This window comes from Engraulis encrasicolus, unplaced genomic scaffold, assembly GCF_034702125.1.
Source record: "Engraulis encrasicolus isolate BLACKSEA-1 unplaced genomic scaffold, IST_EnEncr_1.0 scaffold_45_np1212, whole genome shotgun sequence".
Taxonomy (NCBI): domain Eukaryota; kingdom Metazoa; phylum Chordata; class Actinopteri; order Clupeiformes; family Engraulidae; genus Engraulis; species Engraulis encrasicolus.
In genome coordinates, this window is record NW_026945764.1 from 352305 (window position 1) to 379265 (window position 26961).

Sequence of the window (26961 nt, forward strand, 5' to 3'; positions counted from 1 at the left end):
TGTCATGAATGCATAATGAGTGCATAATCACACTCTTCACTTCACGCCACTTCTGGAATGAAGCAAAACTCTGCTGACGTTTAACCATAGTTACACACACATGCTATGTATGCAGCTTGACACACACCGTGTACCGCAGACGTGGGCAAACTCTGGCCCGGGGGCCACATGCGGCCCGCTCAGCCATTTCATGTGGCCCTGAGAGCTTTTCCAAGAAAAAAAAACAGACTCATATGCTCACTCTTAAATGGGCTACCTAAAACAATGTTCTTGGAAACCTTACAGTAACCTTAAGTCTAGGAATGGCATAACTGACAATGGTGTAATTATGTTGGCGTACACCATTTCTCATTATTGCCTACGACATACGGCCCTTTGGTCAACTTTCTAAACCCAATGCGAATCCAAAACAATTCCCACCTCTGTAGCGCCTTAATGCAGGCTGTGCCTCCAGTAGCACGCTGTAATAGTCATTGAAAAGTTCATTACCATACAGCAGTAGGCCTACTACACTACTATGACATAAAACAGGGCCTTTAGTAATGCACTACGACTTGGTCATTGCCATTCTGGTAACAACGACTTTATGTTTATTTTATTTTGTATTTTATTATTATCATTTTTACCTTATGTTTTATCTTAATGTTTTAAATGTTCTTTGACTCCCATTTATTTCCTTCTTTCTTCCCTGTAGAATACAGAGAGGGGATGGATCTCATCTACATGTGGGATATAGAGAGGGGATGGAACTCATCTACATGTGGGATATAGAGAGGGGATGGAACTCATCTACATGTGGGATATAGAGAGGGGATGGAACTCATCTACATGTGGGATATAGAGAGGGAATGGAACTCATGTGGGACCCAGAGAGGGAATGGGGTGAGGGCTCTCTATCAGCCACATTGGAGTTGGGTACACCACTCCATGTGTACATGTGCTCTATGGGCAGGTCCACTCACAGCTTTTGCTGGGCCCGGGACAAAGTTATTTGAAGGGCCCCCTCACCTAATGCATGTAATGCAATGAGGACACCCCCCCCCCCCCATGCCTTCCTGGTTGTGTAGCCTTTGTGTTGGAGTATATTCAACTTGTATGTGTACGTGTTGGTTTATGTAATCTAACCTAATGTGTCTCTGTGTTGGAGAATACTCTATCTGTGTATGCGTTACTAATATAATCTAATCTAATATGTCTTGGTGTTGGAGCAAACACTACTGTACTGTATGTGTCTCTGTGTGTGTATTTGATGGGAAAGCAACTGGAGGGGCATGAGAGCAGAGTTCATGTATACAGTACACGAGGGACTGTGTGTGTGTGTGCGTGCGTGCGTGTGTGTGTGTGTGTGTGTGTGTGTGTTGTATTGTTCGTCATACAATGGCTCAACAGAAGAGAAGATCCATCATTGCAGGTGGTCCCAGCGACAGACACACACACACACACACGCAGGCACGCACACACACACGCACGCACGCACACACACACGCAGGCACGCACACACACACACACACACACAACTCTCTGTGCATATACACAATACAGATCATACAGTTAATAAAGCACAAGAATTTACATTTTGCTTGTGGATCTAACAAGGATATACTGTACTAACAAGCATCTAAACTTACAGTACGGCTTGACAATGCAGGACCACGGGACCAAAACAGGACCAAGAGATGACAGGAGGTTCTCTTACTGAAATGTATTGAAATCAACAATTGAACTAAAGTTAAAACGTGCGCGTGTGCGTCGTCACACAGTTTATAAATACATCAAATTAAGTGAAGAAGGAAAAATTTAATTATATCGTTGTATGTAGCCTAAATGTTTCAATAAAAGAGACAGACAGACTAAATGATGACTGTAACAGAAGCATACTGTACATAGGCTACACAATCACAACCCACCTGCACATACAGAGGAAGCGTTCGCAGGGAAGCATATGTTGCTGCAGTCAACATCATGACCGATGTGTGGGAAGCTAATGTTCCTCCAATCAGCATCATGACCGATGTGGAAAGCTAATGTTCCTCCAATCAGCATCATGACCGATGTGTGGAAAGCTAATGTTCCTCCAATCAGCATCATGACCGATGTGTGGAAAGCTAATGTTCCTCCAACCAGCATCATGACCGATGTGTAGAAAGCCGCTATAGAGTGATATTCGATCTCTGACTTTTAGGTAGGGTGACCAGACATTTGTAGTCTGAAACCGGGACACTTTGTGTGTGACTTGGCGGGCGGGTCTGGGGGGCTTCCCCCAGAAAATGTTGTATTTTTTAGATGCAATTTCCTGCATTCAAAGCAATTTTAGAGGTCAGAATGACAAATTGCAACTAACTCCTTCGACTTTCTATACAAGCGCTGCCTGCCATTAATTGTGGCAGGTAGACTTTAGGTAATCAGGTAATCTTTTCCATATATTTACCCTGATAGACATGGCGTAATGTAGTGGGTGGCCAAAACCGGGACATATTTGTGTCCCGAGAGAGTTTGCTCGGGACATGGGACACACAACTCCAAACCGGGACTGTCCCGGTCAAACCGGGACGTCTGGTCACCCTACTTTTAGGGAGTGAGGATTTTGAAGTGCCAGTGAAAGAGTCTGTAGTTTGGTATGTTGCTCTCACATATTTATGCTTTCTGTGCAGGCCTGTAAATAAAAGCCATATTTTTTTTGACTGTGATAATGTTTCCTATAACGCTTACCTCCAAGTGAGATAATTCTCTCTCTCTCTCTCTCTCTCTCTCTCTCTCACACACACACACACACACACACAAACAACTTCTAACCAGAATGCATTAAATGACAAAGTGCCCATTCTCATGCAGCATGTCTCTCATATGACTTGTGTGGTGAGAGAAGGCCCCCTGCTGGAGATGGACTGTAATGACTGATTAGAGATCAAGCAGCATTGCCTACCTTGTGACAATATCTTCGCATGCACGCACATACAGATAGAGTGAGAGAGAGAGAGAGAGAGAGAGAGAGAGAGAGAGAGAGAGAGAGAGAGAGAGAGAGAAAGCGAGAGATAGAGAGAGAGAGAGAGATGAAAGATGGGAAAGATGAGAGAGAGAGATATGAGAGAGAGAGAGAGAGAGAGAGAGAGATGGGGGGGCAGAGGGGTGTGACAGCCATGTCTGACAGAAAATCCTGGGAAAATCTGTCAGATCACCGGCGCTAGGCATACAGGCAGACAAGGCAGTCACCTAAGATGACAAAAGTCTCAGGGGCCCCAGAAATGCCCACATCACATTGGCCAGAACTTACTAGAGAATTCCAATTCAACACAACAATTCAACACAAAAGTCCTTATATCCTCTATAGTTTCATTGTAATAAAAGTTCTCATTTTGAGTATTACAATAAAGCAGTTTTTGTAAGATGTGCGTGTCTGTTTTCCCACCCTCTTCATACAGTATGTCTGATGGGTAAAATATTAGCATTAAAAGTTTAAAAAAAATATAATAGACTAATGCCCCCCTCAGCTGTCTTTGTAACTCCCCAACACCCCCGGGGGGCAGTAGGCTCTGTTTGCACTATTGTAATGCCAATAACGGAATACCACATATATCAACAAGCATGTTGTGTTTAATAATGTTTTAATGATATTTACACTCCATATTTAAACACAACACAGTCTGTGCCAGGGCCAGTTATAAGCATAGGCCGGCTAGGCGGTCTCCTAGAGCGCAATGTGAAGAAAGAGCGCCGAAATGGCGCTCTCCGATGCATAATTTTGCGATATGGAGGTTTTTTTTATGAAGTCGCAATCAACAAAGCGTGGCGAAAGCGCTCCTCACGGCAAAGCGCCCCTCAGCCAATAGTAATATCGCTTTCAACTGTCTCTGGGAAGTCTGTGAACCAATAAACAGACAGTCCTAAGAAAGGGGGCGGGACATGTGACAGCGTGCGATCTATTTTGAATTTGGAGACTCATTCGAGAGACAGAGGGCAAGCGTGAACAGCAATGCTGCTCTGCTGGGTGGAGAATTGTTATGTTCTCATTAAACCAGTCATTGCATGATGCAGGAGTTGCAGAGGGTGTTTTGGAAGTATGTGATTTAATCAGCAACCGTTTGTGATAATGTAAAGCCTAATAGTTATGAGGCTACTGTTTGGAATTAGAGGGAAAAAGAGCTTTGCTTTTGATCTGAGAAATCGCTAGTTAGCATGCTAACTTTAGCCAAGTATGCCAAGCAATGAAATCCAGTAAAGTAGCTGTTAGTAGCCTACTCACTAACACCCACCTGACATCATAATACTTGCTTAGGTTGACCAGCAATGTAAAGTAAGACTGGTGCCGTGTTTAAAACAAGTTTAGCTGCCATATCTCCTTCCATCCACTTGAATGAATTACCTGCTTGTTGTAAGCTTAAAAAAAATGTTTCCAGACCAGAATGACATATAGGCCTACATTAATCATGTAATAGAACCATGCACAGCATGTTTTCATGCTGAGTGATGTAGGCCTAGTATTGCAGACAAGTGAGGCTATTTACTATATTTTGTATATTATGAAATTCAAAAACGTGACAGCTTTTCTCCCTTTCTCTCACCCTGTCCCTCCAGTTCAAACACATAGATAGCCCCCTTCTCATTCTCCTACTCACAAATGCACCACTATTTCCAGTACAGAAATGAAATTGGTTTGGAATCATAGACAGCACAAATGTGTAGCTTATTAAAATTGTTATGCTGCCATGCTTTGTGATGCTGTAGGTAGTGTAGATAGGCTATCAATGCAGACCTCCTTGGTAGGCCTATTGTCTACACATGCATTTGACATGCAAATGTACTGTACCACTCTCCTGGCATTTCAATTCCATTTTACAATTCAAACACATTGATAACCTCCCTCTCATCTGGGGTTGGGGGCACCACCACCATTACATCCAAGACACCACACAGTGAAGGTACTTTCATGCGACTCAATCTGATGTGTTGGTCGGCTGTCCAAAAGAACCAGAAATCCATTTGATGCAAAACAGTTATTGTTCTTGATACTATTTAGTTAAGCTTAGGCTACTACCGGTATTACTCTTGTGTTCTGTAAGGTATAAAAAAGGCGCCAGAACTCAAACTCGCCTAGGGCGCCAAATAAGCCAGAACCGGCCCTGGTCTGTGCTTACAGCAAAGTCATCTACAATCTGGATACACGACCACTAAAACTCTTCTCATAATAGACATTCACACAGATGTTACACATATTAAAATCGTATTTGTTGTAATGTAATTATAAATGCTCTGCATACATTACAATGAATACAGTATAAAGGAGACATACACAATAAGGATATAAGAGCAATAAAAACTAGATTGCATTTCCTCGCAGAAAATGCTGGAGTATGCTTGCCCGTCTTGCATTCGTTGCCCTTCATGCATGCCTTGCCTTTCATGCATGATTTGCCCTTAATGCACATGCTGCCCTCCATGCAAACACAACATACAGTTAACCATCTAAATATGAACTAACTTCCTGTTTGGCATTCCCCCTATTGGCAAAAACACATTTTCGCTAACTGTAGCGCCCCCCAGTGGCCTTATTGCACCGAATTCGGTACGTAGCCTCTGGGTGTACTGGAGATCATGTATGAGAAATTTCGTTAAGATCTGTCAAGGCGTTGCAGAGATTTGAGCTAACTTCCTGTTTGGATGGTGTGTTTACCTTTGTTGTCAACTTTGATTGTCTGCTGTTCGCCGATTCTTTTAGCTATTGCTCTGTAAATTTCAGCATAGGTGCAAAATAGTCCAATGGTGGTCTGATAAAAATTGTAGGACAAAGAGACAATAATTTTGGGCGGAGCCTCATTTTAATTGATTTTTCAATATGTCAAAATGGCGGAAAATTCATGATTGTAAATATGACATCATAGTATGCATTAAATTCGGCTTGACCCAAGGATTTCAGCAATACCAAGCGTTTGATGAATTAAAGTAAATACGGGCTAATATCGTCAAAAACACATTTTTGCTTATTGTAGCGCCCCCTAGTGGCGCATTTACAAGAAAATCGTTACGTGTCCTCTGAAGATAGTGTTGATTATGTGTATGAAATTGGGTTGTGATACAAGTAGCCGTTGCCGAGATATGAGCTCACTTCCTGTTTGGCGTCTTCGCCGCCAACTTTGATTGGCTCCTGTTTGAAGACGGTTTGATCAATTGTTCCAGGACCTTTAGGGCAGATGTATCTCAGTCCAAAGATGCCCTCCTGGAATTTTCGTGACGATCAGTCAAAAATTGTGGTCGGGGCGTCATTTTTATTGATTTTTACAAAATTCAAAATGGCTGAAAATGACGTCATAGATTGGATTCGGCTTGGCCCAAGGATTCCAGGGATGCCAAGTTTTCGAAATTCTGACCAATGGTTCAAAAGTTACAGCATGTTACAATTTGAAATTTTGACCTGATGGTGGCGCTACAGAGTTCGAGCTACCCCCGTGAAAAATACAAGTCCTGGTCGTCTGACCGAGCCGAACGTTTCGGTCTTTGAACGGATTTTCTATCTTGAGCGGTTCTTCAAAACGAACCCTTCGTAGAAGAAAGAAGAAAATTAACTAGATTGCATTTCCTCACAGAAAATGCTGGAGTATGCTTGCCCTCCATGCATTCGGTGCCCCTCATGCATGCGTTGCCCTTTATGCATGTTGCCCTTCGTGGAGGTTGCCCTTCATGCATTGCTCTTCATCCATGTTCAGCACACACGCACGCACGCACGCACACACACACACACAATCTAACACAAACACCCCATAACAGAAAAGTGAAAAACATGTTTTTTTGGTGTACCACCCCCTGGACACCATATTGTACACTTGCATATCTTTGTTGTGCACCCTTTGGGCTAAGGTAATAGCACCAAATAGCTTTTAATTACTTGGCTGAAGTTCCTGGGCCAATACATTGAGGCCATTGGCCCATAGTGTAAATGGGGCTGGTATTGACCTAAAACAATTTCGCTAATTGTGGCGCCCCCCAGGGGCCAATTTTCACAAAAATTGGTATGTAGCCTTTGGCTATAGTGAAGATAATGTGTACTCATTTTTGTTGTGATACTAGTAGGCGTTGCCGAGATATGAGCTAACTTCCTGTTTGGCGTCTTCGCCGCTAAATTTGATTGGCTCCTGTTGAAAGACGGTTCAAGAAATCAGTCCGTAACTTTCAGGGTAGCTGTATCTCAGTCTGAACATGATCTGATAAAATTTTCGAAACACTCTCACAAAAAATGTGGGAGGGGCGTCATTTTTATTGATTTTTACAACATTCAAAATTGCGGGAAAACTTTCCAAGGTCCAAAATTTTGTCAAAGGGTGCGTTGGATTCGGCTTGGTCCAAGGATAATGTGAATACCATTTTGGTTGTAATACATATGGGCGTTGCCGAAATATAAGCTAACTTCCTGTTTTGCCTCTTCAATATGGCCAAAACACAGTTTCGTCAATTGTGGCGCCCCCCAGTGGCCAATTATCCTCCAATTTGTCATTTGAACTCTAGGGGTGATGTCAGTCATGTGTATCCAATTAAGTTGTGATCTGACATGTCGTTTCCGAGATATGAGCTAACTTCCTGTTTGGCGGCTTCAATATGAGCTATTAACACATTTTCACTAATTGTGGCGCCCCCCAGTGTCCAATTTGCACAAAAATCGGTATGTAGCCTCTGGCTATAAGGCAGATATTGTGTATCAAGTTTCGTTGTGATACGAGAAGGCGTTCTTGAGATATGAGCTTACTTCCTGTTTGGCGTCTTCGCCGCATAATTCGATTGGCTCCTGTTCAAAGATGGTTCAATCAGTCGTTCCGCAACTTTCGGAGTAGATGTATCTCAGTCTGGCAATCCCGTGTGTAAAATTTCGGGACGATCCGACAAAAATTGTGGGCGGGGAACCATTTTTATTGATTTTTACAAAATTCAAAATGGCGGGAAAACTATCCAGGCGGAAAATGACGTCATAGGGTGCGTTGGATTCGTCTTGGCCCAAGGATTCCAGGGATACCAAGTTTTTGAAATTTGGACCTACGGTTCAAAAGTTACCGTTTTCCTGTTGGTGGCGCTAGAGAGTTCGAGGTACCCCCGTGAAAAATACAAAATCTGTGCGTCTGACCGAGCCGAACGTTTCGGTCTTTGAACGGATTTTCTATCTTGAGCGGTTCTTCAAAACGAATGGTTCGTAGACGGAATAATAAAATTAAAAATAAAAAGAAACGGTACAATAACAATAGTATGCTTGCCGCATGGCAAGCATACTAATAAGCCGTAAACGGGGGAATAACAATAGTATGCTTGCCGCATGGCAAGCATACTAATAAATAAAGTAGCATTTGAGTGAAAAGGGCTGTTCAGAGGGCTGAGTCTTGATATGGGATGTTAGAACTAAAATTAGGGATGGGACTGGAGTGGACACGCACGCACGCACGCACGCACGCACGCACGCACACACACACACACACACACACACACACACACACACACACACACACACACACACACACAATGCAGTGCACACCACCTCCACCATCTCCACATCCACTCCTGTCACATTCGCTAAACGCTACACTGTTTCTGTTCGGTAGTATATCTTTAGTTTACAGCCTGGTTTGCTGAGTAGAGCTCTGATCTGCTGCACGCCTGAGTCTCCTAGATTATTACCCCACAGACTCAGCCATGTCAGGTGTGATGAGGGGTTTGATGATAGAGCTGAGACCAGAGCAGCACAGCCCTCTGCTTTTATACTGCAGTTACCAAGCCTGGGGGGAGAGAGAGAGAGAGAGAGAGAGAGAGAGAGAGAGAGAGAGAGAGAGAGAGAGAGAGAGAGAGAAGAGAGAGAGATGGGCGGGGAGGGGGGGGGGGGTGTAGATAGAGAGATGGGGGGGGCAGAGAGGGGGGGGGCGAGGACTGAGTAATGCAGAAGAGCAATTGCTCATCACACACACACACACACACACACACACACACACACACACACACACACACACACACACACGCATACTCCTGCTGCAGTTTACAAAGTGGATGTGTCACAGCCCTCATACACACACACACAGATACAGACACAGACACAGACACACGCACACGCACACACACATAGACACACACACTCACACACACACACATGGGCATACCCCTGCTGCATTTTACAAAGTGGATGTGTCACAGCCCTCATACACACACAGACACACACAGACACAGAAACATACACAAACACACACACACACACACACACAGACACACACAGACACAGAAACATACACAAACACACACACACACACACACACCAGAATCCTCATTAGCTTCAACACACACTGTCACACGTGTCCAGTGTAATATAAAGACCCCCCTCTCATACACATTTCACGTCCAAGCAGATATTGGCGCACACACACACATCTCTGGCCGTACTCAACAAGTGGATGTCTCACACACACACACACACGCACACACACACACACACACACGCACACACACACACACACACACACACACACACACACACACACACACACACACACACACACACACACACACACACACACGTGCTGCATCACACCCTCTTTGTCTCTTTACTCACCACAGTGTCTGTAGTTATATCCCCGAAACGCGGAGCGTCGGGGATGTAATGGTTTTGCGTGCACCGCCGCCGCCGCCGCCGCCGCCGCGTCCGCGTCCGCCGCCGCCGCGTCACGTTTTTCGTGTTAACGCGATAACTTTTGAACGGATGTTTGGATTTGTCCCAGATTTGGTGTGTTAATGCTCTAGGGCAGGTTCATGAACTGATTCGAGTTTGGAGGTCAACACTTTCAAGATGGCTGAATTCAAGATGGCCGAATTTTTGTGTGGCCCATAACTTCTGACTGGGTGGATGGATTTCTCCCAGATTTGGGGCCTGATTTATAACGGGTGTGTACGCACAAAAGACTGCGCACGCCAAGTTCACCGCAAGATTTGGTATTTATAGAAAAAGAACTTGGCGGTAAACATGCGCAGCTCCACGCAAAGTTTGACCCATGCGTAGGCACTAAACAAAAGACCAAACGCGGAAAGCGCGACCTCGGGAGGTAGCTGGAAGAACGACCCGAAATTGGTTGAAGAAAAAAAAATCAAAGGTCACCTGTCACGATAGCCACAAAACATTAGTTAATCCAGTTCGCAACGAAAACGCGGTTGTTTGTTGTTTGGTAATGGTGGAAAATAATAAGTAGCTCTACCTGGCCTATCCATAGCCACATGCATGTTTTGTAAGGAAGTAATAGACGCTTCCAATTGTACGTTTAGGGTAGGCCTACATTACATTTGGAAATACCCTACATTGTATTAACAATAACCACGGACCTTTCCAGTATCAGGCTATGATCGTATCGGTAGGCTATAAAGTGTTCAGTCTGCAAGGAATTACGTCAACATTTAAGCCAGTTGCAGAATCATCTGCTCTAGTCCCAAGTGCATCTGTAATGGTTGATTTTCTCAGACATACAGGCAAGCGCAAGTGCCTGGACAGCTTCGTTTCTCTTGTTGCATGTCATTTCTTTTCCATGCGGTTATTCGTCATCGAAGAAGCAGAGATGTGCATTTGACAGCTGGCCTTATACACTGATAATGCACGTTTATAATACACACATTTAATAAATACAGACTAGAAAATGTCCATATGTCATGCTGTCTGTGGATATGTCGATCCACAGTTGGGGCGTCGCTTTGAGCTGAAAGCAGACAGCTGCGCGCAGTGACCAACGGCAATTGTTGAAAAAAGTTTAAACCCGGTGCATATGAGGTGCGATGAAACACCGAATAGATTTTCTACCGGTGAATTTCACATGGGGACATGCCATGTGAGATGTTTCCTTGACGCAGCTATTTTTCCCTTTGCTCACAACTCAATTAATAGGCCTACTACATGTCCATGACTTGGCAGGTTCATGTCCATGCCATCCTTATTTTATTTATTTTTTACTTCTGGTATGGCATGATTTTTGCGAACATAACCATCCACATGCTGCAATTCGAGGGATTATTTTTGTACGACTTCCCAAACTTAACCGCTCCACTTTGCCCAACGTTCTCTAGGCCTATCTAATAAAACTGCTTGCTCCACATGTGGTAAATGGGCTATCTCGTCTGCTTTCCACACGCCGTCCACAGATATAAATATTCATTTTGGGCGTTTCACTGAATATTCATAGATAATTATGGGTGTGTCCACAGGTGCGCACATTTGCCGCAACTTCAGAGTCAGTTGGGATTTATAAAGGGAAATCGACGTGGAACGTGCGTGCGCCATGCTTTATAAATCTGAATATTTTCTTGCGCACGCACATCCTGAGTTTCGTGCGTGCGCCATCTTTTGGCGCATTTCTTCCGCAAAGTTTTATAAATGAGGCCCCTGGTTTGTGTTAATGCTCTAGGGCAGGTTCATGAACTGATTCGAGTTTGGAGGTCAACACTTTCAAGATGGCTGAATTCAAGATGGCCGAATTTTTGTCTGGCCCATAACTTCTGACCGGGTGGATGGATTTCTCCCAGATTTGGTGTGTTAATGCTCTAGGGCAGGTTCATGAACTGATTCAAGTTTGGAGGTCAACACTTTCAAGATGGCTGAATTCAAGATGGCCGAATTTTTGTCTGGCCCATAACTTCTGACCGGGTGGATGGATTTCTCCCAGATTTGGTGTGTTCATGCTCTAGGGCAGGTTCATGAACTGATTCGAGTTTGGAGGTCAACACTTTCAAGATGGCTGAATTCAAGATGGCCGATTTTTTGTCTGGCCCATAACTTCTGACTGGGTGGATGGATTTCTCCCAGATTTGGTGTGTTCATGCTCTAGGGCAGGTTCATGAACTGATTCGAGTTTGGAGGTCAACACTTTCAAGATGGCTGAATTCAAGATGGCCGAATTTTTGTCTGGCCCATAACTTCTGACTGGGTGGATGGATTTCTCCCAGATTTGGTGTGTTAATGCTCTAGGGTAGGTTCATGAACTTATTCGAGTTTGGAGGCCAACACTTTCAAGATGGCTGAATTCAAGATGGCCGAATTTTTGTTTGACTCATAACTTTTGACCAGTCGGATGGATTTGTCCCAGATTTGGTGTGTTAATGCTCTAGGGTAGGTTCATTAACTGATTTGAGTTTGGAGCTCAACAGTTTCAAAATGGCGGCATTTTTATTTGGCCATTAACTTCTGACTGGGTGGATTGATTTGCCCTGTACTACCTTATTTTAACAGTTCAACATTTCAGTGAATCTACCATATTAGGTACAGTGTAACAATATTTGATACCATGTAATACTAGTGTAATACCAGTGTAACAATATGCAATACCAGGTACAGTGTAATAACCAGTGTACAATATTTAATACCATGTAATACTAGTGTAATACCAGTGTAACAATATGCAATACCAAGTAATACCACTTACACAAAAATACATGATGTAGTACAAAATTGGTACATGGTGTTACACTGATATTATATTGTTACAATGGTTATTACACTGTACCTAATGTGGTATATTCACTGTAAACCATTAAAACAGTGTTACCATTTGCCCCATTTTTTTTCTTCATTTTCACAATAGTCATTTGGTTTTAAGCCTATGCACGTCATTGATCTATGCATAGATATTAAATATATTTCTTTAATATTTTGTATTTATCATATACGTTTATGAAAAGGTGGACGGGAGTGGTAGGAATGATGGGGGACTGGAAGCGTTGCGTTTCGGGGATATACCTTAAGCAGTCGAAGGCGACTGCACAGGCAGTCTAGTTTACAGTCTGGATTCCTGAGTAGAGTAGAGATCTGCTTCACACCAGAGTCTCCTAGTTTATTACTATACAGAAACAGCTCTGTCAGGTGTGATGGGTTTGATGATAGAGCTGAGACCAGCGCAGCACAGCCCTCTGCTGTTATACTGCAGGACTGAAGCCTGGAGAGAGAGAGAGAGAGAGAGAGAGAGAGAGAGAAGAGAGAGAGAGAGAGAGAGAGAGAGAGAGAGAGAGAGAGAGAGAGAGAAGAGAGAGAGAGAGAGAGAGTAATGTGCAGTCTGGAATCCACAAACAGACACACACATGCACGCGCGCACACACACACACACACACACACACACACACACACACACACACACACACACACACACACACACACACACACACACACACACACACACACACAAACACACACACCTGGGCATACTCCTACAGTTTACAAAGTGGATGTGTCACAGCCCTCACACATATAGACCATAGACCCTGGGGTCCCCAAACATTTTTCTCTGGTAATCACATTATTTTTTCCTGACTGTGATCAGGGGCTGGGATCAATCATGTGGGATTTATACTATGCCACTGCCTGTTATAACCATAATCTCTAGAACAAAATAGTTCATCATTACAAGTGATTTGCAAAAGAAGTGAGTGCTTCACATGTTGTTCAATTTGAAATACCACCGGTATTGCTTTTCATTTCTGATAATCATGTAAAAATAGCAAGGAAAGGTTAGACAAATATGGTGATTGACAGTTTACAAGTGATACAATAGAAATGGTAGGCCTGTTTATAGTGAGATGAGAAACTATCAAGACAAGAAACGTCTGGTTATTCACACTAGGGTTATTGAAAACTAAACTGTAGGAAGGCCTTTTGATGAACAAAAAAATATTTAAAAAATATATTTTTTATCTTTTTTTCCCTGTCAGGATTGCTTCTTCGGGCCAGTTCAAATGGTGAGATGCAGAGAAGTGGAGGGCCGGTCGAAGGGGCATGGCAGGCCGCATCCGGCCGCCGGGCCTTAGTTTGGGGACCCCTGGCCTAGAGCATAGACCCTAACCCAATTTAAACCCTAACCTGTCATTATTGCATAGACCCTAACCCAACTTAAACCCTAACCCTAACCTGTCATTATTGCATAGACCCTAAACCAACTTAAACCCTAACCCTAACCCTAATTATTGCATAGTCCAAACCCCATCCCTAACCCTAACCTGTCATTATTGCGTAGTCCAAACCCCATCCCTAACCCTACCCTGTCATTATTATAGTCCAAACCCCATCCCTAACCTGTCATTATTGCATAGTTCAAACGTCATCTCTAACCCTAACCCTGTCGTTATTGCATAGTCCAAACCCATCCCTAACCCTAACCTGTCATTATTGCATAGTCCAAACCCCATCCCTAACCCTAACCTGTCATTATTGCATAGACCAAACCCCATCCCTAACCCTAATCCAAACGTGATAATAGTGCCATCAATTGTAAACCCTTGTTGCCAGTGCCTTAAAGGCCTTATGGCCATTCAAGAAAGATGACTTATAAAGCAAAAAACCTAACCTGTCATTATTGCATAGACCAAACCCCATCCCTAACCCTAACCTGTCATTATTGCATAGACCAAACCCCATCCCTAACCCTAACCTGTCATTATTGCATAGTCCAAACCCCATCCCTAACCCTAACCTAAGAACACAGGAGCCGGGGAGGATAGGGGGCCAGCTACCATAACAAATAGGCTGAGTGCTTACTGTACACCAAGGCCAACTACCATGCCAAATACATGCTGTACACCAAGGCCAACTTCTATGCCAAATACATGCTGTACACCAAGGCCAGCTACCATGCCAAATACATGATTGGCTACCATGCCAAATACATGCTTTACTGTACAATGTACACCAAGGCCAGATACCATGCCAAACACATGCTGTACACCAAGGCCAACTACCATGCCAAATACATGCTGTTCACCAAGGCCAGATACCATGCCAAATACATGCTGTACACCAAGGCCAGTTACCATGCCAAATACATGCTGTTCACCAAGGCCAGCTACCATGCCAAATACATGTTGTACACCAAGGCCAGCTATCATGCCAAACACATGCATACTGTACACTTACAACAGCTACCATGCCAAATACACTGTGTGCAGAATTATTGGGCAAACAAGTTTTTTGACAATATCGTCCATTTTATTCATATTGTCCGCCACCACCCTTTATGGATATGAGCACCTATTGGATTTAAGCATTCCAGGTCATGCATATTGGTATAATAAGAGACTGTGTGATCAAATGAGTCCAATTCCCTGTATCAGGGCAAAATTAGTGTGCATATACTGAATATTAGGCAACTTTGTTTTCCTCTGGAAAAATGAGCCACAAAAGAGATCTAACAAACTCTGAAAAGACTATAAACAATTTTGAAGTCTTCTAGAGGGGTGTGTGGCTGTCTTGAAATATTGGTCACATCCATCTAATGCACCGTTACAAGCCATCAGTGTCACATGACGTGCTCACAAAGTAACTGCCAGATTGAGAAGAATTGAAGATGAAACTATCACAAAACTATTACCCTGCAGTGCCGTTATATTCCAGAACTGAAACCTACATCAAGTGTCCACAGGAACATTGTATTCAGCACTCAGAGACATGGTCAAGGTAAAACAGGCTGAAACCTGAAGACCACTCAACAAGAAACGTAAGTCAAGACTGGTAGGCGAGTACATTTAGGGTTTAACCCCAAAAAAATTGATACAAAAGGTTTTTGTATGGATTCTATTACTATTGGACCTGCTAAATGACATACTAAAAATCTAGTAAAATCTGACTTTGGGAAATGAGTTTTTTTCAACATGGCTGCCATAGGCTTATTATAAGGGTCAAGAGACACTCCAGGTGAATAGGCCAAAAAATTTAGCTTGCCGATATCACCATGAAACTTAATCCGGTGATTACTCACATATTTGTGAGAAAAAAATGTATTGCAAGTTTTCTGAAATGTTATGTTTTAATATGGTAATTGGACTATATCTAATTAAATATGCATTAAATTTCAAAATGCAAAACCTCAAAATCTGAAAAAGCCAAGCTCAAAATTACTCTTTTATTTTGTTTCTAGTAAGCCAGAAGGTATCTTCAGAAGAGATTATGGACATCTCTTTTTGTTTCGTAGTAAATCTAAAAATCTTTGTGCAGACACACCAGCTAGCATTTTTTTCCCAAAACATGATTATTTATTTATTTATTATTATTTATGATTATTTATTTATTTATATATTAACATTATTATTATCTTAGATAAATAATTGAGTTTTATGTGTCTCAAGTTCTTCCAGACATTCTTTGAGTCTGGTGGTATCATTCTTAGCATGTATCAAGGGCAATGCCGGGGTGGCCATTATAACTATCGGGACATTTCCCGGCCCAAAATTTGGGTGTGGCCCGTTGGACCATGAGGAAATATTTTTAAATTCAGTATTTTTCTCACTTGGGTTATTCTAAATGCAATGATCACTTGTAGTCTGCATATAGTCACCATGACAGCGCAGCCACCGGCAGCACCACAGCAGATTATTAAGGTGCAACCATCTAGGCGCCAAAGAGTCCCTGGGCGAAATGCGCGAAGAAAGGTGCAGTTTATGTAAATCTGCGTAAATCTGCATCCCTTTCTACTACCTCTACCACAACAGAAGTCAGCAAAAATGAGGAGTCAGAAAGGAACAGGACATTGTATGGGTTATAATTCAAGTCATCTTTACTTTCTTAAAATAATATTTTAAGTTCGTGGCAATTGGCGTTATTTGGAAGCGACTTGAGAGCCCAGACATGGCGCGAGCAGTGGAGAACCGCCGTGGCGTGTGCTTAACCCGATTTGTATTCTTGAATAACAGCAAATGAGCGATTAAAAGGGGAAAGAGAGCGAGCGAGAGAGAGAGACGAAATGATGAAGCAAAACGCAGGTGGGATAAAATAAAGCAAAGGTGAAGTGACAGCTCATGCCATTACTCCCTCCCAAGCATTGCATGGAAATGCCTCGCGATAAACAATCTGAATGGTTTGTAATGGACATTTTGAAAGCTTCAGTTAGTTTGCAAACTTCGGAGGTAATTAGGATGTTACTTGACGCAACTCACAATCAGCTCGGAAATGTTGGGTTTACAGAGAAAGAGGTCCACGCTTTCTTGCAGTCCAAAACTAAAAACCAATGTGCGTATACCTTGGAGCCATGACGCGTCGACAAGTTTGGAATCAATAATGGCCACATTTAGTAGTATGACAGCAGCGCACAGGTGAATAGTCTCAATAAGAAGTCCAGTAACACAAGTAATAGGATGAGGATCAACGACAATCTTGGCATGCGTGTTTGCAAATGAAATGTGAACATAACGTTTGGTGATGTGACAGTTGCGACTAGAATGTGAGAGGGGGGATAAATTGATATATCTCAGCGGGCGTTACTACTAACTTCACGGCTCTGTGTGCGTCCAAAAATATGCTCAATCAAGGCTACAAGTGCAGGGTGGCTTCTTGCTGCTATCGGTCTTTTGTAGGCAACCCGACATCGAACAGCTTTGCGCATCAAAGGTGTGTCGTCATTTCTTTTTTTTCCAAGTCAACAGTAATGTTGTCAACTGTTCTTGGCAACGAAGCAATGATTTGGATAGGCCTTCTGTTCATATTACTGTAAAAGTAGCATTCATTAAAATGGCCATATTATGGGTAGCCTATTTTAAAAGAAATACAATTTAATAAGAATGAAAAAAACATGTATTGGGGATATCAATTGTCATTGAATCTGAAATTAATTTTGCTTCCCTGAACAACAAGACTGGTTTAGACAAGACATAGAATACACGTGGGCCTAACACCACAGGACTATTGCACATTAGTACCATGCATGTGGAGAATCAGACAAACAGAACATGGAGCCTGACTCCACAGTAAACCACACTCACATCCACAGATACATGCAAGTTGTTGAGAACTTTTTGTGATGGCAAATGCAGTTTGATTGGTCAAATAACTCGTGTCATAGCTTAGGCCTATTTGTTTCTATTTGAATTAGCCTACACTTTGTGAAGTTAAAGTTTTCTGTTAACTTGACAACATACTCTACTTTACCATGAGTCCAATAAAATGCATTGTGAGCGATTTTCCATATCAAAGTGGCCTAGATGTGAATTAAAATCCCGGCCTGATTACAGGGCCCACTCCGGGCCTGATCAAGGGCAAGGTCAGCTGTCCTCAAATCATAGCCTCTCCACAGAGGTGTCCTAAGGGCTGGTGCTGGGACTCCTATTTGCCATGTACACCACATCACTGGGCCATGTTATCTGTTCTCACAGCTTCTCATACTACTGTTACACCGATGAAGCACAGTTACTTTGTGCCAGATGACTCCACGGTCACACACATCTCCGCTTGCCTCTCTGAACTATCCACAAGTATGAAGGAATGCAACCTTCAGTTGAGCCTCGCCCAAATGCACTGCTGGTGATCCCAGCCAAAGATTTAGGTTGCCATGATATCGAGCTCAATATGGATTCTGCTACTGTTGCCTCAAATAAGGCCACAAGAAATCTAGGTGTCATTGTTAATGACCATCTATCATTCTCTGACCACATAGCCTCAGTTTCCCAGTCATGTCCTCTTTCTCATGCCCTAATTGAATACAAGGCCCTGACCCTTGCCTATGACGCTACAACAGGCCCTACTCTGGCTTACCTGAAAGCTATGCTAAAGCCCTATGTCCTTTCAGGACATTGTCTGTCTCCAGTACCAACCGTTTCACCTTGCCCTCTACTTACACATGTAGTGGCTCCTGTCTATTCAGTTCAGCTGCTGAAAGACCCAAAATACCTAGTGACACCATGATTCATCACTGATGATGTGCCCTGACAAAACAGCACATGGATATTATCATAGGAGTAGTGTCTTTATCCACCCAAACAGCACTCCAAACAAACAGATCCTGAAAACATGTTAGTTCATGCCAATGTAATTATCATGTAGTAACCTTTATTTTTAAAAACTTTGATCTTGAAAATGACACCTTTCCGGAAGTCAGATTTTCCTAGATTTTTAGTATGTTATTAAGGACACTTAGAGGTAACAAAATCAGTTGAAAAACCTTTTGTATCAATTTTTTTGGGGTTAGGTCTTTTTTTTGCATAGATGCACTCGCCTATGGGTCAAGAAATGTCTTTAGACAGTTTTTTTCAATGGTTTTATGAACTAGTGAAAGTGACTGTTAATGGACCAGGGCCTCGTTTCCGAAAGGGCCTTAAGTACTACTTAACGCTACGTGCTACTTAAGTTCACACGTAACACCATCGTAGAGCTCACGGAGCGTTTCCCAAAGCCAACTTAGTAAAGAACCATCGCAGGTTGACACGTAACTCTAAGAGAAATCCATGAGTGTTCTGGAGTAGTCTTAACGCGCTAAGATTGATCGTAACGGCATGGCACAGTGGAGACACCCACAGGATATGAAGGGAAAAGAGGAAACTTGCGCATAAGATTGGTGTTTTAAGACGCGAGTGGCATGGCACAGTGGAGACACCCACAGGAAAAGAGGAAACTTGCGCTTCAAGTTGATGTTTTAAGACGGGAGTGTAAATATCATGGCACCACAGTTGACACTGTAACGAAAATAAGAAGGTAACATTAATTGTGTAAGTGTATAAAATAAAAGCAATGTGTTTGGAAAATATTTTACAGGCAGTAAAATAGTTCAGCTGTGTTTGATAAATCAGGGCATTATTAAACTGTGATCAATCATAATTTGTGTGGGTAAATAGGGGGCTTCGGCGACCAGAGACAAGAGTGGTGATGTCGGAAGGGAAGGCCACTACCGAAACATAAAAAAAAGAAAAACGGTCAGCGAGTCGTTGCGCCCTCTTTCATTTTCAAGTACCCTAAGAAAAGACACGATAGTTGTAGATGTAGGCTAAGGGTAAACTATGACATAAAAAAGGCAGCGATTGGGATTCGTGTAGATTTTTTGTTTTAATAACAGCAGACTGCCGTGCAAAATGTCCCCCACAGTTGTTAAAGCCTTGAGTGCAAGGTACTTTGCACGCCGCTCCCCAAATGCGCATCCCAATTTGGAACTCCTAGGCCTATTTGTCTTCTTAAATATTAAGCACGGTAGCCAACTGCACGCGCTTTGTCTGGTTTAACGGCGTATCTCATGGTTTTGCATGCTTTCATTGTGTGTGTGTGTGCATTTTATTTCATTTGCCAACAATATCTCCTGTCGATAGTTGTAAACTGCTACAAATGTAGTCCCACCCTTATAGAAAACAACTTTTGATACTGACACACGCCTTACATTTTGTAAATGGTTTAGAAGCATGACGGCGCAGTTCACTCTGAGGACACTTCAGCACCACATATGTGGACAGCGATCCTTAAGAGCGACGCTACGAATGATCTTAGAGGCTGTGCACGCGCGTTCATGTACGAGTGTCTTTGGGAAACAGTCGTAGGAAATCTAAGAACATTCGTAGGATCACTGGTTAACGACACACGTAAGGCTAAGAACCATCGTTATTGGGAAACGAGGCCCAGGTTGATGAGCCTATGGCTAGATCAGTAATGTGCACACTCAGATCAGTTCCTCAGATCAAGTGCCAGCAGATTTCTGCATAAATACCATTGTCTTCCTAAAAGATGCAATTTTCTCCCTCTAAAAGATCCAGTCATGGGTTCATCCACCCTGTCTGTCAAGAGTCACTTTCCCAAGTCCATGATACTTTTGAAAATGCTGTCCCCAGGTATTTTTGACCCAGTCTTGACTTAATTAACTTGTTGAATGGTTTTCTGGTGTCATCCCTTCTTACCTTGGCCATGTCTCTGAGCGCTCAATACCCTGTTCTTCTGGACACTCTGTGTTGGTTTCTGTTCAGGAATATGATAGGACTGCAGGGTAATAATTTTGTTGTAGTTTCACGTTAAATTCTTCTCAATGTTTGGCAGTGACATTTCTTAAGAGACTGATGACTTTGTAACGGTGCATCTGATAGTTATAATATGTTCCTAATATAGTAGTGGTGTGCATTGGCACTGCCCTCACGATTCGATTCGATTACGATTCGGGAGGTAGCGATTTGATTCAATTCTACGATGCATTGCAATGCATTACATTTCTACTGAAAGCAAAGCAAATGTTTCATCAGTCATGATGAGGCAATACAAGTAGTCACATTTTATTGGCTGTTTTCTGTATCAGTCTTGCAGTTTTCAATGCTTTGAAGTTCTTTTATTTAATTTAACATTCATTTGCTCCCGAAATATCAACGGAAGTAATTGAAACGTAAAAAAATTGGAAAAAAGAAAAAAAGATTCTGGAACTTGTCGCATTTAATTGAATTGTCCATGCTCCGCATTGCCAAATCGATTATTGTTGACACCACTATACTACAGTGGCCGGTGAGTGTGTATATTATAATGAAAATGTGTTTGGCATTTACCTCAGAGTTCCAAGAACACAGTTTGGGCTCTGCAGTCCATCACACAGCTTCTTGACTCCAGCATCACCAATATGGTTGCCACTGAAATCCAAATATCTGAGCTTTGATGATTCTTTGCAGAGGATGGATGCTAGTGTTGTACAGCTCTCCTCAGTGAGCCCACAGCTATCAACCCTGAAGGAGAAACCAACAATCAATGACTATAAGTTCTTGTCTCAAGAATATTGTTGCTGTGAGCTCCAACAATAAGTTTGTTTTTTTGTTTGTTTTTTAAAGTGAAATACAATACATAGCCAATATTGTGTCACCAATAAACTTACAGTGTCGTGTGTGATTCCTCCACTACTGGCTTCAGCCTCAGGAGAGCTTCATCAGATCTGATGAACTTCTTCAAGTCAAACACATCCAGATTCTGGTCTGATGTCAGCAGCACAAACACTAGAGCTGACCACTGGCCAGGTGAGAGTTTGGCCTTTGAAAGTTTTCCTGCACTAAGGAAGCTCTGGATCTGCTCCACTAAGGAGTGGTCATTGAGTTCATTCAGACAGTGGAAGAGGTTGATCATCTTTTCTGATGAAGGGGCCTCCCTGATTTTGTCCTTAATGTACTTGATTGTTTTATCATTGCCAGCAAGGCCAAGAACTGTCCTGATCTTGTCCATAAAGCCTCCTTGTCTTCTACTCACCAAACCATGCAGGAGAGTCTGATTTGACTCCAGGGAGAGGCCCAGAAGGAATCGAAGGAAGAGGTCAAAGCGTCCATCGTCATGGGCCAAAGCTTTGTCCACAGAACTCTTATGCAAGATGATCATGGACTCTGCTTTTTGATGGGCATGTTGTGTGGATATTATGTCATTACCTTCATTCGCCATCATCAGAAATGCATACAGAGCGGCAAGATACTCCTGGATACTGAGATGCACAAAGCAGAACACTGTTCCTAGAAAGATGCCTGATTCTTCTCGGAAAATCTGGGTGCACATCCCAGAGTACACTGCAGCTTCTTTGACATCAAGACAACACTCTCTGAGGTCTTCTTCATAAAAGATCAGGTTGCCCTTTTCTAACTGTTGATAGGCAAGCCTGCCAAGATTTAGGATTAGCTTTTGATTCCATTGTGGGTCAAGATCATTCACACTGTCAAATTTAATGCTTCTCTGTTTAGTTTGGAAAAGGAGAAAATATGTGTACATCTCTGTCAAAGTCTTTGGTATTTGTTTGTGTCCTGTGGAATAAATCATCTGAAGAACCATTGCAACAATCCAGCAGAACACAGGTATGTGGCACATGATGTGGAGGCTCCTGGATGATTTAATGTGTGAAATGATTTTGCCTGCACACCTTTCATCACTGATCCTCTTCCTGAAGTACTCTTCCTTTTGGGAGTCATTGAACCCTTGCACTTCTGTCACCAGGTCAACACACTCAGCAGGGATTGTGCCGGCTGCTGCTGGTCGAGAGGTTATCCACAGTAGAGCAGAGGGGAACAGATTACCCTTGATGAGATTTGTCAAGATGCCATCCAATGATTTGACAGCTCTCATGTCAGTCAAACTCTCATTACACTGAAAGTCAAGTTGAAGTCGACACTCATCCAGACCATCAAGGACAAACAGCACTTTATACTTTTTCTTGCAGACAAATTTGAATTCCTTTAGCTCTGGAAAGAAGTGATGAAGAACATCCATTAAAGAGTACTCGTTTTCTTTCATGATGTTGAGCTCCCGAAAGCACAGTGGGAGGATGAAATTGATCTCTTGGTTGTCCTTTCCTTCAGCCCAGTCCAGGACGTACTTTTGCACAGATATAGTTTTGCCAATGCCAGCCACCCCCTTTGTGAGAACTCTTCTGATTGGTTTGTCATGAATTGATGAAGGCTTGAAGATGTCAACACATTTGATTGGTCTGTCCTGTCCAGCTGGTTTCTTGGATCTGTACTCAATCTGCCTGACCTCATGCTCCTCATTGACTTTCCCACTTTCTCCCTCAGTGATGTAGAGATCTGTGTAGATTTTCTCCAGCAGAACAGAACTTCCCTGTTTGGCTATCCCTTCGAACACACTCTGGTACTTGTTCTTGAGATTTCTTTTTAAATCCTTCTGACAACCCACATTCATCTCATCTATTGTAAAAACAAACAAAGAACACACAAAGAATGAAGTATTTCAAACTAGAAAAAAGAATACAAAAGGACATTCAATAAATAAAGAAATAACAATTCATTTGACCTCTCTGTAATGCAATCGCCAGAAAAGACAAAATCATTCTTACTGTCATTCAGTTCATCGGCAAGGTCCTGGTGCTCCATCTTACAGAGGAAGTGCAGTGCCATCTGGAGAACTCCTTCTCTGGCATCACTCTCTTCCTCTGATTTCATCTCATTGCTTTCTTGGTAGTCTGGACTAAGAATCTGCTTCAATCTCAGCAGCTCCTTCTTTAAAAAGAGGATGATCTTCTCCTCGAGCACCTAAATTGCATATGGCATTTCAGATGTATTTACTCTTATGATCATGTTATAGGTCTTTCATTGAACAATCTTGCTGCATTTCAGATCAGTAAAGTCAAAGTCGTTCTGCCAAAGAGTGATTGAGCATCAATGACCTGACTGTGTGACCTGGTTCTGTAACCTGAACAACTTTCCGTTCCCAACATTGCAACATGTCTCTTTACTCTTCCCAGCCTGATAGTTGTCTGGGTTTCGTCCCAGGGAATAACAATCATCAAATTGCACAGTAAGTAAGGGTTAACGTTCGGCGAGAAGGTCGCTACCGTGGAATAGCAGCACGACAGAGAGAATCTTTAGACCCCGACGCGGAGCGGAGGGGTCTTGTTCTCTCTGAAGTGCTGCTATTCCACAAAGCGACCGACTCGCCGAAAGTTAACCCGCTTATTATATGGATATACTTAAATGATTCACACATGGCGGGGACATTTCTTTAGACCTATTTAATGTTAAGATTGTTGCTGCGCAAAACAAAACAGTGCCGTTGTGGAACACCGCTAGGCAACAGCTAGGTAGCCAGGACAACAGGTGTTGTCTATCACAGCAGCTGATTAGAGTGACAAAAGACCGGACCCCCTGCGGAGTGATATGAAACATTCGCTTTAGCCACTGACTTGTATACAAGCCAGTGGCTTTAGCAGTGAACGTCTTATTGCCATTGACAGCGGTAGCCAGGACAACGGGTGCTGTCTATCACAGCAGCTGATTAGAGTCTTGTTGAAAAGTCGCTTTAGCAGTGAAAAGTCTTGTTGCCATTGACAGCGGTATGTTATAGACCAACCCGTCCGTTATCGAAAAATAACAGACGTCCGAACGTTGGGGAGCCCCGTTGAAATGAATGGAGCATTCGACAGATGACGTCACAACCATATAATAACTACAGAATAATTAACCTTTGGACAAGTTAATACCTCGCATTCCACATTATTATTAGCCTAGAAATCTAGACGCCCCTAGTGGCCCGGCACAGCTTTGCTGTAGGGGTTTTTGGCGCGGCCAGGCTACATTATTATGCGAATTACATTCCCCCAAATAATCAATATGTATGACAGTCATCATAATTTTCAAGTCATCAGCCATTACAGTACAATTAAAACGTCTTTGAAAGAACCTTCCAATGATAACAGTATTTTTTAAAATAATAAAAAAAATTAAAATGCCCAAAATGCTCCGTTCCAAATTAATACGCTAAACAGTTTTGCAGTGTTGTAATCCAAATTTCTTTCTTTTTTCCCCATTTACATCAATACCGTTGGCATTTGGTACCTTCTAAATTACTTTTCAATGTTCACAACTTGGTTATAAGCTGTAACAGGAATGCTGCATTTAACATTGAAGTCAGTGGCAGGGCATTGCGTGGGAGTTATGGAAGCCCAGATATCCTTGCTGCATCAAGGATATGTGGGCTTCCATGCCATTGAATTCATCTGCGTAATAATGTGGAATGCGGTGTAAATGCTAAGTACATATCATAGCAATATTTCAAATTATGGAGAAGTTTTCTCAGACTAAACAGTGTGCCCATATTTTCTGATATTTCAAATTAACACATCCATTCCTGTAATAGTCAGCACGTATCTTTTGTTATATTGTTCCATACAAACCACTGTTGATTAAGTTTTAAGTTCAGTTGGTCAATGCAATTTTGAAAACATTAGCATGAATATTGAATAAAAACCTGTATACGAGTTTACTACCCAGAATTCCTTACCTCAAAAATATGAGGTAAATCCTGCTGCTTGTCCTGACCACTGGTGTCTTGTTTACAGCTCCTCTCTTGCTCTCTGGTGATAAAGGATGAAATACAAGCTGTTAAAATTGTAACCTGCCGCACAACTGTCACACTGTGATCTCTTTCACCATCACTATGACAAATTAACAATGGTATTTGTTTTTTTTTTTACCAAGACTTGAGAATTTGAACATCAGCTTTTTTACGCTACACTCACTTCATCTGAAATACAGTAAGGTATAAGATTCCCAGTGTTGCCTGTAAATGGGAAGTGACCTGGGTAATGGGGATGATTGGAAAGATGGCTGTAGAGTTAGTTATATCTGTCTCTATAATACTATGTATCTCATATCACCCCTGTTATTTTACATCAAATTGGCAAGTCATTCTCATTTTTAGTTCACACCAGACATATCACTAGATTGTGATGGCGTATTCAGACGCAGTCATGCACAACACAATAATTCTGCTTAGGAAATTCAAACCAGAATGCATGGAAATAGCAAAGTGTTCATGCACTTTGTGTCACAATCGAGTCCATGGTCTGGGGTCTTACACACTAGGGTGGTAAAGCGTTGCGGAACGGCCACGATTTTTACCGCCGTCTGTGAAAATACTTTGACACATATCTGTCCTTACACACCAACCGGCGGTAGTCGGGCGTCAGCGGCGCAGGAGCCGGCTCCGTGCAGCATTTGGAAAATAAAACTCGAGCGTATTTTTCACGCCGGCGACCGCCGGTGTCTCATTCAAATGAATGCCAAAGTAGCACGCTAGCTTTGGCTGTGCGGGGGTTTTGAACAGGACTGGCCGCGCACGCCGACGCTGAGAGACAGAGAGAAACACACTGGCCGAAACTAAGCAGAAAGACTGAGTTCGTTCCGCGGCCGTTCCGCGGCCGTTCCGTTCGGCTTTGGTATGTTTGACCCCTCAGCCTACAGCCAATTATGCCAGTTGTATTCCAACAAACTGCATGCATCCATTGGTCAAGTAATATGTCATCCTCTTTCTACCCCTCCCCGCTGTCAGAGTGGTTACCTACTTTCAGGGTTGTACCCGAACGCGTTCGCGTTCATATTTTGAGGGAACGTGAACTGAACGTAGAGTATTTACAAGATGAACGAACTATGAACGCGTTCATTCTGGAGCCCGTGAACGACACGTTCATTCCATAGTTACCAGATTTCATTAATATTCCTGCAGAAACCGCGACTAAACACAGTGTCAGAGAGTCTAGGAGTAGGCCTCGGTCTTACCCATTCTCTCTGACATCGTTTCAGACTGTCTTTCGTCTCGTGCAAAGAGGCAGGACCAAGCAAACAGCAGGCATACTTAAAATCAGAGCGGCCAGCAACCAACCAGCAGTGTTATAGGCTACAGCGAGTTTTCTGACTTCCCGGTGACTTTTTACATAAACGCTTCTAACGACCGTCTTCTGGGCGTTTGGAATAAGTGTGGAGTGCTCTCACTTCACTATTTAA

At 42.7% G+C, this 26961-nt stretch overlaps 1 protein-coding gene across 1 annotated transcript; it reads right to left on the minus strand.

Annotated features, from left to right (window-relative positions):
• Nucleotides 1–8551: 8551 nt before the first annotated feature.
• Nucleotides 8552–23905, minus strand: LOC134444113 (NLR family CARD domain-containing protein 3-like). Its single transcript, XM_063193566.1, has 6 exons — nucleotides 23852–23905; nucleotides 23517–23712; nucleotides 21567–23367; nucleotides 21247–21420; nucleotides 12753–12923; nucleotides 8552–8747 (listed from the first exon to the last, which is right to left on the minus strand). Exons 1-6 carry the CDS (start codon nucleotides 23903–23905, stop codon nucleotides 8552–8554), a joined length of 2592 nt encoding a protein of 863 aa, XP_063049636.1.
• Between the last annotated feature and the right edge of the window lie 3056 nt (nucleotides 23906–26961).